The 12,072-nt window shown below is 42.5% G+C and overlaps 3 protein-coding genes across 13 annotated transcripts; 2 read left to right on the forward strand and 1 right to left on the reverse strand.

Moving 5' to 3' along the window:
* Positions 1-1,534: 1,534 nt before the first annotated feature.
* On the forward strand, positions 1,535-6,159 carry LOC103997154 (uncharacterized). Of its 2 annotated transcripts, XR_010479157.1 has the most exons (3): positions 1,535-2,426; positions 4,204-5,564; positions 5,660-6,159. XR_010479157.1 is itself a non-coding variant. In XM_065082200.1 (2 exons), the coding sequence occupies exon 1, from the start codon at positions 1,668-1,670 to the stop codon at positions 2,379-2,381; it is 714 nt and encodes a 237-aa protein (XP_064938272.1). In that variant the 5' UTR covers positions 1,535-1,667; the 3' UTR covers positions 2,382-2,426; positions 2,744-2,937. The 2 variants fall into 2 exon arrangements, 1 of the variants encoding a protein (XP_064938272.1); XM_065082200.1 differs by lacking the exons at positions 4,204-5,564; positions 5,660-6,159 and adding an exon at positions 2,744-2,937.
* LOC135582264 (uncharacterized) lies at positions 4,972-11,437 on the reverse strand. Of its 10 annotated transcripts, none has more exons than XM_065082197.1 (6): positions 10,010-11,437; positions 9,863-9,939; positions 8,991-9,307; positions 7,829-8,057; positions 6,645-7,689; positions 4,972-5,862 (listed from the first exon to the last, which is right to left on the reverse strand). In XM_065082197.1, exon 1 carries the CDS (start codon positions 11,186-11,188, stop codon positions 10,019-10,021), a length of 1,170 nt encoding a protein of 389 aa, XP_064938269.1. In that variant the 5' UTR covers positions 11,189-11,437; the 3' UTR covers positions 4,972-5,862; positions 6,645-7,689; positions 7,829-8,057; positions 8,991-9,307; positions 9,863-9,939; positions 10,010-10,018. The 10 variants fall into 10 exon arrangements, with proteins under 10 accessions (XP_064938269.1, XP_064938265.1, XP_064938268.1 ...); XM_065082193.1 differs by having other exon boundaries at positions 6,645-6,737; positions 7,579-7,689; positions 9,863-11,430; XM_065082196.1 differs by having other exon boundaries at positions 6,645-6,737; positions 7,579-7,697; positions 9,863-11,430.
* LOC135582259 (probable WRKY transcription factor 75) lies at positions 5,368-5,831 on the forward strand. Its single transcript, XM_065084859.1, has 2 exons — positions 5,368-5,564; positions 5,660-5,831. Exons 1-2 carry the CDS (start codon positions 5,368-5,370, stop codon positions 5,829-5,831), a joined length of 369 nt encoding a protein of 122 aa, XP_064940931.1.
* Positions 11,438-12,072: the final 635 nt, after the last annotated feature.

The following is a 12,072-nucleotide window of genomic DNA, read 5'->3' on the forward strand; positions in this document are numbered from 1 at the left end:
CGACGTCGTCCCATCGTTTCGAACTAGCTCTATACTCGACGATGTTGTACCAGTCAACGTGTGCGGATTATTCTCGAGCAGCGTCATCCCGATCATTCCGGGATAGGTCTGTACTCAATGGCACCATTCGGAATCTCTTGGGTAGCCTCGTATCTAACAGCATCACTTGTACAACCCTACATGCTAGGGGAACGATCGTGTTATTTTAACTATTGATATGGTCTGCCACATCGGCTTGTAAGTTCCACATCGGTGTTATCGTGGCCATGGTATGCTCTCAGAGGGCATGTCATCAAATAGCACCCTATCAGCATTTAAGTAAAAAAAAAAGATAAAAAGGATATTTTTATCTATCCTGATTGTTTATAATAATATTTTAAAAATCTATCAACGTTCTTTTTTTAAATCATATTCCTACTAGTAAGGTTACAGCCAGGCTAGTTGGTTTCTTATTGTACTAGTTTTTTTTCTTCTTGAAGTAGTTCGATGTGTGCACAAAATAGAAAAAATACAACAAAGTTGTGAAGTAAGAGAATTTGAGGTCAAAATATCATAATAGTATATCCATTTACATTGGTGATTTGATAGATAAAATGAGCTTAGTTTTCTTTGGAAGAGAGAGAGAGAGAGAGAGAGAGAGAGAGAGAGAGAGATGGCTAATATTGTCCTTAGGTCAACTAACTACACTAAATTTTCAACTGTGGTTTAGACCAAGCAACAGCCTCAACAACTCAAGAATGGTCAACCTCTCTCCTATTTGCTGGTCATCTGCTTTGGCTTCATCTCTTTTCAAAAAGAGGAACTATCTTTATTGATTCTGTATTTTGTGAATAACGAAAATAAAAATCCCTGAAGAAAAATAACAATGGTAGTACTTCGAGACGCAATGCACCGAAGACCTAAAATGAATAAAGCTGGAAAGAAGAGTGCGAGACGCCTCGGCCACTCCAATCAACGTCAAGAAAGCGTGCGGGCCGAAAGAGAGCGGGCGACAGAAAAGAAGAGACGGCCAACCTTCGTACGCCGAGCCATACCGATACCTACGTCGTACCTCAAGTGTCGGCCGTCTGATCCGAGATCAGCCCCGCCCTCCTCCCCCACGCACGAACTCTGACGTACTCCTCTGCGGAATCAACTCTCGGTATTCGTACAGTTACTACGCCGACGCGTACCGATCTCACTGAAGCCGTCGATCTCTGGCCCACTCCTCATCAGGCGGCTGCAACATCACCGTATTGTTGCCCTCCTTTCCGGCCAAAAGCATATATCCAGAAAAGTTAGCCGGTACCGACACCTACGGTCACCGTACTCGAACGATCTGTTCGTCGCGTCATCGGACGGTTCTCCAGCTTCCACCTCACTATATTCTCACGCTCCGTTTGCCGCCTTCGTCGGAACTCGAGCCGCGACGGTTCTACCGTCCAATCATATGATGCAAAACACATCCTAAGGTGGCCGATCGTCCGCATACAACCTTACCTGCGGATCAAAATATTAGGGCACGTGAGACGGGCTATAGGCGGTCAACAGTTTCAGCTCTCCTGTAAGCCTGCGTTCTTTCCTTTCTCCGCGTCCCCTTTCGTGCTTGCTAAGCTAAGAGTTCGATAAATATCGCAAAAATTGCTGCTTCTCTTCTATCTTAAGAGAGAGAAGGGGAGCGGAAGGAGATGAAAGGGAAGGGAAAGATCCACCCATCGCCCCCGCCGCATGACGCCCTGGCGGTGCTCGGCCTCCTCCCGGCGGCGATCCTCGCGCTGACGGCGGCGCTGCGGGAGGAGGACAAGGAGGTGCTCGCGTACCTCCTCACGCGGTCGATCGACGGTCCGGCGGCCGCGGCGGAGGAGCGGCGGCATTGCCGGAGGCCAGGTAGCGCAACCCAGCACCTGCCGGTCTTCGGCTGCGGGTGCTTCGACTGCTACACCGGGTTCTGGTCGCGCTGGGATTGCTCCCCCGACCGCGAGCTCATCCACCAGGCCATCGAGGCGTTCGAGGAGCACCTCGCGAGCGCGGAGAAGAAGGGCGCGAGGGGGCGGCGGGCGGAACGCAAGGCCGCCGAGCGGGCGGTCAAGGGCAAGGGCAAGAAAGGCAAGGAGAAGGAGAAGGAGAAGGTTCGGAGACTGGCGGTGGAGGCGGATAAGGCTCAAAAACAGCCGGAGGAGGCGGAGAAGCATCTCGAGGTGACGACGCCTGGGGGATCGGAGGGGTTCGCTAGCGAAGAGGCCCCGGTGGGAGCGGAAGCGGGAGCCGCGACGAAGACGGCGGCCGCGGAGGAGGAGGGTGTGGAGGCAGAGGCGGGGAACGGCGAGCGGCGAAGGGGATGGGCGGACGTGATGGGGATGTTCCATTCGCGTTTGTGGAGCCTTTGGGGTCCGGGCGCGTGAGGCATCATCATTGAGGTGACGGAGAAATTAGACGCTAAAAAAAGGGTAATATCATAAATCTGCTGTAAAAATCGTACTTGTTTGTTTTATTATCATATTCGCCGTTAATTATGTAAATTATGCTCACTTATTCCGGTAGTTTTGTTCGTTAATATTATGCTTGCATGCAAATAATGGGAGGCAAATTAATACGGTCGTTGGGCCTTTTTTTGGTGTCCAATTAAATACAATCAACCATCAGTATTAATTAAGTGGAGCCAAGTAGCATAATGCTACGTGCTTATCCACAAGCAGTAGCCCATGCATTGTTTAAGCTTTGTTGTTTAGTACTTTGCTCTTACATCGAGTGATGCCATTGTTAGGTAAGAAAGAGATGGAGAAGGATTAGTGGTCTTTGAAGCGGATTAAGCAAGGAATGCTGCTTGTCCTAAATGACTTCTACTATTAGAGTGGAGGAAGATATTAATGTGTTTAATAATGTTTCGATCTGGCTGATGATATTAGTTAATAGAGGGACTGAACATCTCATTAGGTGATGATGATATTTTAATTGTGATATACATAAGTTTATTATTATGTTGGGAATTTTATCATCCATCATAATCATCCTTGTTCCTCTAACCTCGACCAAGTCATTTTTACATCGACATCCTCGTCACATTGATCTACGATGTTATAATCTCTGATTTCAAATATATATTTTTAAGAATATTTCTTTATAAATAGAAACATATGATTTGATAATTTCAAGTTATTTTTTTTATATCGACAATCTTTGATTTTGAAGAAATGATTCGTATTCGTTAGAGCACAGAGCATCGTGGACGAAGGGGTCCACTTATTTCCTATTGGTCGAATTTGACTGCGGGTGTCGGCGTCATTCATGGTTGGTGATTGGAGCTGACTCGGTGACGACAACCATTCCTGTTCCTGTTGTACCTGTTCTTGCTTCTCATCAAGAAGCAGATACCTTTGTTATCGGGGATGATGTTCGAGATGATCGTCTCAATTCAGTTTGGTTGGAATTTGTATCCACGATGAATCTTCATATTTGATCGCCAAGATCTCAAAATGTTTTTGGTTTCTCAAGACGCTTGAATTAGTGACGAAACGAGATGGAGGTTTAGATTGGTTTCTCAATACCTTGATTACCGTAGTTTAATAAATAGATCTTTTATGAATAATCTAATTTGAAGAAATATTTTATGGTCTAATTAAAATATTTTAGAGATATTTTATATTGGATCGATGTTCATGTGGTTCAGTAGTTAAATGAGGTCTTGACTATCTCGGTTGATCGATCTACCAAGTAATAAATATTTTCTCTATCAGAAATTTGATTTGGATAATAAAAAAAATCAAAACGTACATTGATTCGTAGTCAAAACATTAAATGAGTTATATAGGATAAAAAATTTATCATGATATTTGAGTGGACTATAAGTTCAAATCATATACTTGTCTCTTTTTTATTTCATCCAACATTTAATTAAAATATTACGGATAATTAACTTGTAAGAGAAGATATTAAAATCTACATAGGATTACTAATTCAACACTTGATTTATCTATCTATGATAGAGATGAGAGCTTCTGCTTTTGGATGAGGGAGGAGAGAGTGGAATGCATCCCTCTCACTTTCCTTCATCTATCATCTCAGAAAGTGAGCTCACAGGGTAGAGCTGAAGACCACCCACCATAAGTTGAGACTTGCAAAACCACTCCAAACACAAAAAGAAGTTGATGATTTAGTCTCAATCCTCCTTCATGTTCTTGGTTGGGTCATGGTCCTTAATTTTCCTAACTTTTGTTGTTTGTGCAGTTTGACAGGGAAGCAGTAGCCAACTGAAGAAAACAAAGACTTCTTCTTGGTTTGGTGGTCATTTAAATCCAAGTCATGATCCTTCTAGCTTTACTGCAAAGTCAATGCAAGGTTGGTAGCAAGTGCAACCTCTGTCTGTACTTTAATGCTTTTAATATTCTTGTTTGTGCCAAACTCCATTAGAACCCTAGGAAAGATTTGGAAGAACATGGTTCCACCAATGAAACAAACACTTGAATGCACCCCCCAACAGTCAGTCCCTTGAAAGATTATGAAAAGGCAATAATGCTGCTTCTCACCTCATTTTTCTACATTGATGGATGTTGGAATGAAATGGAACTTCTTCTCCAAATTTGCTCCACAAAGAGTAGTTATTGGCATAATTAGTCTTTTTCTAATAAATTGTGATAAAATTTAATTGGTTGGATAATATTAGTTGAAATAAATTTATTTCAAAAACCTTTTTGAGTCTCACATCTCTCATTGAATGATTGTGTCATGCGTACCCTCGATGCTCATGACTCAAAAAAAAATATTCTCGAGTGAGTCATCATCTAATCCCCTCCGAGATTCAATTGTTAGAATATAATAATATTCAGAAAGTGGGTTAGATAAACCTATGACTCCATTAATTAGCACGAGACGAAGTCTAATTCTGAAATTAATAATTACAACTTGCTAAGCCCACAGAGAATAAGTCCAATGCAACGTTGGAAGACCAGATTCATAGAATAGACGATCGATAAATGCCATCATAATAATCGGATAAATCGAGAAACACGTACGAATACTATAGAACTCCGCACATTTTTATGTACATTAAATTAAAGGTCACGAGCTAACATGATTTGCACTAAAAACGATTCAAATTGCATCGAGATTAGCAAACAACAGATGCACAAGTTGATGCAATCTTGAGAACCATTTCGCACGCGGACACGTGGCCGAAGTCTCATCCACCCTTTACAATGAATGGCGGCACCCTTCGCTTGCTTGCCGGTCACGACTCTCTCTCTCTCTCTCTCTCTCTCTCTCTCTCTTCTCTCCCCCAACAGCCGCCACCGTCCACCCACCACTCCATATATACATGGAAAGCTCCCTGCAACGACCACCGTCGTCTGCCTTGCCTTCCCCTCGGCGCTCCTTCCTAGCTAGCCGTCCGATATGATCAGTAGCGCCCAGGTTCCATCTGAAGCGCAAGGAGCTCATCAGGTGGAATCGCCTCTCGAGGAGGAGAAGAAGGTGCAGCAGCAGAAGCAGCGGTACGCCTTCCACACCAGGAGTCATGTGGACATACTCGACGATGGCTATCGCTGGAGGAAGTACGGCCAGAAGGCAGTGAAGAATAACAAGTTCCCAAGGTTGGTCTTAATCTTATCATCTCATGCTTCCTGTGCACTTTCAGCTCCCTCTCTCTCTCTCTAATCCTTTGAACTATGGATTCTTTTGGCTGCAGAAGCTACTACCGGTGCACACATCAAGGCTGCAATGTGAAGAAGCAAGTGCAGCGGCTATCCAAAGACGAAGGCATTGTGGAGACGACTTACGAGGGAGTCCACAACCATACCACGGAGAAACCAATCGACAGCTTCGGGCATGTGCTAGAGCAGATGCAGATCTATTCTTAATTTTGATGTCCCCACAAGGAATCTGAAGCCTCTGTGAAGAGAGGAGTATATATGAACAAGGAAAGAAAGAAACTACTGTGATGAAGACACAGGGATTGATGCACAACAATAACAAGGGTTTAGGAATTCTTGTTTGCTCCAAGTTATTCTGAGATTTGTTGCACAAGGAACATGCTGTGTATGGATTATGTGGCGGATGTGATTTCTCTAATTAATGAAACCACCATGATCGTGTGGAGTTTAAGTTGACCGATAGAAATCGTTCAAATACTGATCGTGTGTCTGTAAATTAATTCTCTAAATCAAAGATGATAGATGGTGGCTATGATATCAATTTTGTACATGAATTTATCTCTACTGTAAGTGGATGTGCAGAATTAATCTCTTTTGCCTCTTCCCCAAAATAAATTACCATACACATTAGTTTATGATACATACAATAAAAATAAATTAAAGAAAATGAAATAAAATACTTGACACTAGGCAGTACATATTAGGAAGCAACAGTTAGGTGTCCTCTTCATTCTTATTCTATTGATCACAAATCAATCCAATCCAGATTAAGAATGAAATATAAGATGAACTAATATTTTGAGGCTCTTATTAGAGTGAGTATACTGTCTTATAGAGATACTATTTGCATAATTCTGAAACCTGAATCAATATAAACAATTGAAATTTGTTGGGAAAAAAAAGCATGAGAACACCGGTTTTTCTTATATTTCAAAAATCAAAGCTAGAGATGCCAAGAGAAGATATGTTCATGTCATGTTCTATTTCAAGCTAAAAAGGTAGGAGTCGAAGCATAAATACCTGCACCACCCTCCTGGACTTCCATCCTTGATCTTTCTTCATTCGATGGAGAGCTAGAGAACTATGGCAGACAGCATCTCATCCTGATATTGTCTTATGAGAACAAAAAAGAAGATTAAGATGATTAAGAAATTAACAAAGGCAATTCTGTTCTTCTGCTGCGGTTGTTCAAATGCCTGATATTGTCCATCTACTTCTACCAGTCATGGATGAGATCGAGGTATTGATGGTTTATGGGCATGCAGATGAGAACGTTTAGGCACCGAACGGCAAATTGAGTACTGTGAGTTCAATTTCTTTATTTTGTTTGTTGCATTTTAAATATCACTAGCACAAGGAACATAAATGCACATTTTTTACAAACCTCTTTGGAATTCCCTCTATGTAGTAAGTGCTACCTTTTGATCTCAAGAATTATGTCATCCATGAGATTATTGAAAGAGTTGTGCATATCTCAATTTGTTATATTCGTTAATTTATTTAATAGGCATCTAATTACTCACAAGTGGACTGTTTAAAGTACAAGTAATAATACATATTCTTCTAGAAGATTTTAACATAACCATGCGACATAAATTACCCTAAGAATATGCATTATTTTGCAATATTCATCTTTATTGCAGATAACCATGTAGTCATCTATGTTAAAAGCAAAACAGAAAAGTTTTTGAGTTTATTGAACTCTGGCAGTCAGGCTGGGTTAAGCTAAATTAACCTGGTTATTTTGATTGAGAATTATAACTCAATCAAAAAAATGAACACTTTACGATGTAAAGAAAATCCAATCCATTGGATGAGACACACTATGAAACTCAAAACAACTAATATTTATTTAGCTGCTGCCTTAAACCACTTTGGTGTCGAACAATACAGAAAATAAACCTTCAAAATTTTGAACAACCTCATCATCTAAGATTCAGTTGTAGAAGTATACCTCTTTGAATCAGAAACCACTGACTCATCCAAGTACTCCAAAGTAATTGCAGCTTCATTTGTTGAATTTGAAACTGCAAGGTATATGCATGATTGTTGCAACAATGACAGCCTGCATGACTATGTATTCATTTGTTAGAACACTGATTAACAAATAAGATATGTGTAAATGTCACAACAATAAACATATGATATGTTTGAACCAAGATATGAAAGTACACAGATGAGTCAACTTGACTATGTGACCGTACCTTCTAAATCACTTTCAGATGAGCTAAACAAGCATCCAGTATTCCAGCTCTTATTGTCATCCCTAACTTTTCTCTTAGCCATTCTATAAACCCAAGTTACCAAAACAAAAGCTCATTTATATGGTGCATCCCTTCTTCATCTGCCGATATTGTTTGTTACCAACTTCTGCCTGACGATGCTCTGCTGAGCGGAGAACTGCACATGTATCCACTCCATCCATAAAGGCTGCTGGAAAGCATCAAACCATGAGGTACAAAAGACTCGATTAGTTTGAACTGGGAAGTGATAAGAGATCTGCTACTTGCAGGAGATCCCGACTGCAATACTCACAGAGAGTGCTAATGGCCACTCACTGGAGATAAATGACAGTTAACATTAGAAGGATAATCCCCTTTACAAATTATTCTTAATTACTTAACTAGTAAAATGCTTGTCATTGTTCAACATCAATGATCAATTTCAGTTGTTGGCATACTCCAACATGAACATTAAAAAAATGGCATGATTGAAATAGAAGGTTGTGTTGGATGAACTGAAGTGTGTTAATATTTTAATAAGACCAGTAACATAAAGAAGAAAGCACATCATATTCCTGCTATGACTTTGGGCCTAAAATGGAGCAAATATATGAAATTTAGTAGAGTGGGAGTACCATGAACAGATACATTATCGTGTGCTTTTATGTGAACAAGCTACATGTGACACAAGTTCTAGGATGTAATAAGCATGTGAAGAACAATGTTCAAGCACTTCAGCTGAAATGAATTTCACTGATAGCTGCCAAACAGAAGCAGAAACTATGGAGATATATCAAGGTGAAGAGAAAATTGAGAAAGAAAATGTCTTAATATACCTACATACCATTTGCAGATTAAATCATACAAGTTTAACAGACAAGGACTGGTGAACTTGTGCTACTACAGACAACATCTTTTGAGGATCAATAACAAACCTGGTACCAGCACGAAAAATGTGAAAATACCATTTTAGTGAATACACAAAGACTCATTTCGGAAGAGATCATCAAAGTTATTAAAGTAGACTTAAGATACTGGATCTCACTATAAAGTTGGTCTGACTGCATTTACCCAATCTTGAATATGAGAAACAAGTAACAAGAAACTGGCAAATCATTGAGTGAGGAAAGAAATGTCTGGTTACCGGTAGCAAAATTCTCCTGATATACAGTCAGGACCATAATTCCAGCAGCAGAGCACCCAATGAGTCCATAGTAGAAGAGCCAATACAGCCAAGCCCTTCCATGTTAAAAGACAACTCTATCTAAAAGCTATCTCCCTGAAGAATAATTCTTCCTGCAGCTTCTGTTACCCAAATTTCAGTGTTCAGAAGCATGATGTGCAATGCTTCTGAACATTATTTCTGCTCAGAGCTGTATATATAAACATTATTTTTCAACATTCTGAACTTTGAACACCACACAATGGATTTGTATGCTGTCACTGTATGTCCTCCAAAATCTGGAAGATGACACAAATTATAGTTTTAAAATAAAGAATCAATAAAAGTTTTGTTGTAAGACTTTCACAATTTTTGCATTTTTAATTTAAGTTGCATATGTTTCACACGTTGCGCTTATCTCATTCTGCAATCCCAAAGGTGAGAGGAAAGTTTTAATATACAAATCACAAAAAACAATATGTCATCTATTAGCTTATGCAACTCATTTTCCAATTGATATCAAATCAATGAGTAGCTTGCCCATCAATTATGAAATTTCTGAATGATGGCATTTCATAAATTTACTACATCTAACGAACATAGGTATAAAGCAAGTGATAATGGAACTCATAAACATCAACTGAATACATCCCATTTAGCTATTTTTTCCATGCTAGTAAAGAAATCAAGAATTCCACTGAGCTCCTAAATATAACTACATCTTCATTCATATGTTCATATAACAAATACGAAAGATGGCTGCTAGAACAAAAACATTACATCATACCTTACAGCTAAGAATAGAAAGAATGATGACTGGACAGATAACACACGTAAAGGTTCAACTGAAGTACCTCCAATCCAGCATGAAGCCATTTACAAAAATCCAATTCTGATCACTAAGCATTATGCTTCGTCCTCCTGCAAACGCCTGCCACTACAATACTCCATCTGAGTGATCTCATTACATCCCTTATTGTGATATAAGTGATCAAAATTACCAAATTCAATCAATGATCAACAATAAAATGATCCTCATGTGCATCCCCATCAATCCGATTCTCTGCTGAAACAATTCCGTTAACATGGTGGTGCAACCCCTGCATCATTTGAGACAGATATGGCATGGGTTGGTGGTGGTGTTGATGGTGATCATGGTGGTGATTTCCCATTCCGGCACCACTGCCGCCATCCGAGAACCCTCCAAACACAGGGCTTGCCACCCATTGAGATAGCGCTCCCAGGAGCTGACCGACCACAGTCTGTTGCTCATGGAGGATTTGAGCCTGGACCTGCTCCATCTCAACCTGGTGTGCCTTCAGCATCCCCTCCAACCGCTTCCTCCATTCTGCCCTCTTCACTTCCATCCTCTCCTCCCACTCCAGGTCCTCCTCCCTCCACTGCTGCTTTGCCTGTCTCCTCCCCTGCTCCCTTTCCTCCTCCACCTGCTCCGCCGTCCGTTTCCTCTCCCTCCTCAAACTCTCCCGTTCCGCCTCCCTCTCCTCCATCCTCGCCTCCCACCCCCACCAAGTAGCCAGCGCTCGCCGCTGCTCAGTACGATTCTTCTTTCTCCTCTTCGTCGTGCCCATCTCCACCACCGGAGGCGGCAAGAGTTGCTGTGGCACCGCGGCGGAGACAGGGGTCACATCATCGAAATCAAAACCCTCGTTGTCCTCGATCTCACGATCGGCTCCCTCGCTGGCGCCTTCGGTGCAGCAGTCGAAGGCTAACCCTAGGCCAAGTTCGCCGTCATCATCGAAGGGGACCCCGGGAACAGGGGCGGGGTCCGCCGGCGGTAAGGATGCATCGCCGAAGATGGAGCGGTAGCGGAGGAAGTTGGGCCAGTGGGAGATGCCTTGCTTGGCCCAGTCGTCGATGGCAGCGTCGGCGGAACATGAAAACGAGGAGGTTCGGTTGAGGACGAGAAGCTTGCGCTTGACGAGGAGGTACTGGTGGCGCATGTTGTGCACCTTGGTGGCGGCGTCTTTCCAGGACCAGAGGAAGGGGTAGGCGGCGGGGTCGGCGGCGTGGTGGCGAGCGTTGACGTGGGCAGCGATGGGGCGGAAGCGGCGCTCGCGGGTGCGGAGGCGGGAAAGGGACTCGTCAGCAGCCATCTCGGCGTACTTATCGAGGAGGGATCGCTCCTCCTCCTCCGTCCACTTCTTGCGCGGCGGTGCCATCAGTTTGCCCACCACCACTGCTGCTATGGCTCGAGGCGGAAGAAGGCCTGCATCGCATCACACATCAGCGGAATTCCCTGCCTTTGGCTGCGGAGGAAGTCGAGTAGGTGGAAGAAGAAGACAGAGGTAGTCCTTCTCCACCTATTCGTGCTCTCTTCCTCTTCGTTCAGCTTTGCTGTTGTCGTTGCCTTTTTGGTTGTGGTGGCGTTAGGTCCGATCTCGCTGGGAGCAGGCTCGGAAACGAGGAACGAATCCCTACTTTTGGACTCAACAGCATACACATTTCTTTAGCCAACCTGGCAGTCCGCTATTGATCGGGAGAGTGGGACCGCTCTGTTTCTTCAAACAGCCAACTATTTCATATTTTCTTCCCATTCTTCGATAGATGATGTGGCTCTGTTAATTTATATTCATTTTCCTCGTATATTCTCGTTCTATATCACCACCGATCACATCATGATAGGTCACATTTCTACCTCAAATATTTCCTTAAATCAAATAATATAGCAAATCATTCTTAATCATATATGATTATGTAGTTACATAAAATAGTTATTTCTATCCATTATGAATAATTTAATTCTAAGAATTAGACAGCAAGCTTAGAGTGATCTCATTGGTTCTATGAGTATGCGTGCAATTCGAGCACGCAGTGGATGCTTCATTACCACCATGAACACCAACTTCTCCGACACGTCGACCTCCTCATCGTCCATGCCGGGCTTCCACTCGAACTCCCGCAGCAGATTGGCCACGAAGTACTCGAGGTGGATACATGACGCCTTCTTGCTCGCGGCGCCTCGCCAGAAATCCGCTCCGTCTCCTCCACAGGAACACCATCGCCACTCGTGGCCACATGTCGAATATGAAGAGATCGGCCCCCA

The sequence above is a fragment of the Musa acuminata genome, chromosome BXJ1-9 (genome assembly GCF_036884655.1).
Source record: "Musa acuminata AAA Group cultivar baxijiao chromosome BXJ1-9, Cavendish_Baxijiao_AAA, whole genome shotgun sequence".
Classification (NCBI taxonomy): Eukaryota; Viridiplantae; Streptophyta; class Magnoliopsida; order Zingiberales; family Musaceae; genus Musa; species Musa acuminata.

Excerpts from the sequence above, each read along its gene's own strand:
- LOC103997154 (XM_065082200.1), top strand. The coding sequence starts at position 1,668 with ATGAAAGGGAAGGGAAAGATCCACCCATCGCCCCCGCCGCATGACGCC.
- LOC135582259 (XM_065084859.1), top strand. The coding sequence starts at position 5,368 with ATGATCAGTAGCGCCCAGGTTCCATCTGAAGCGCAAGGAGCTCATCAG. Across the intron at positions 5,565-5,659 it reads AAGAATAACAAGTTCCCAAG|AAGCTACTACCGGTGCACAC; the intron begins GTTGGTCTTAAT and ends TTTTGGCTGCAG.
- LOC135582264 (XM_065082199.1), bottom strand. The coding sequence starts at position 11,188 with ATGGCACCGCCGCGCAAGAAGTGGACGGAGGAGGAGGAGCGATCCCTC.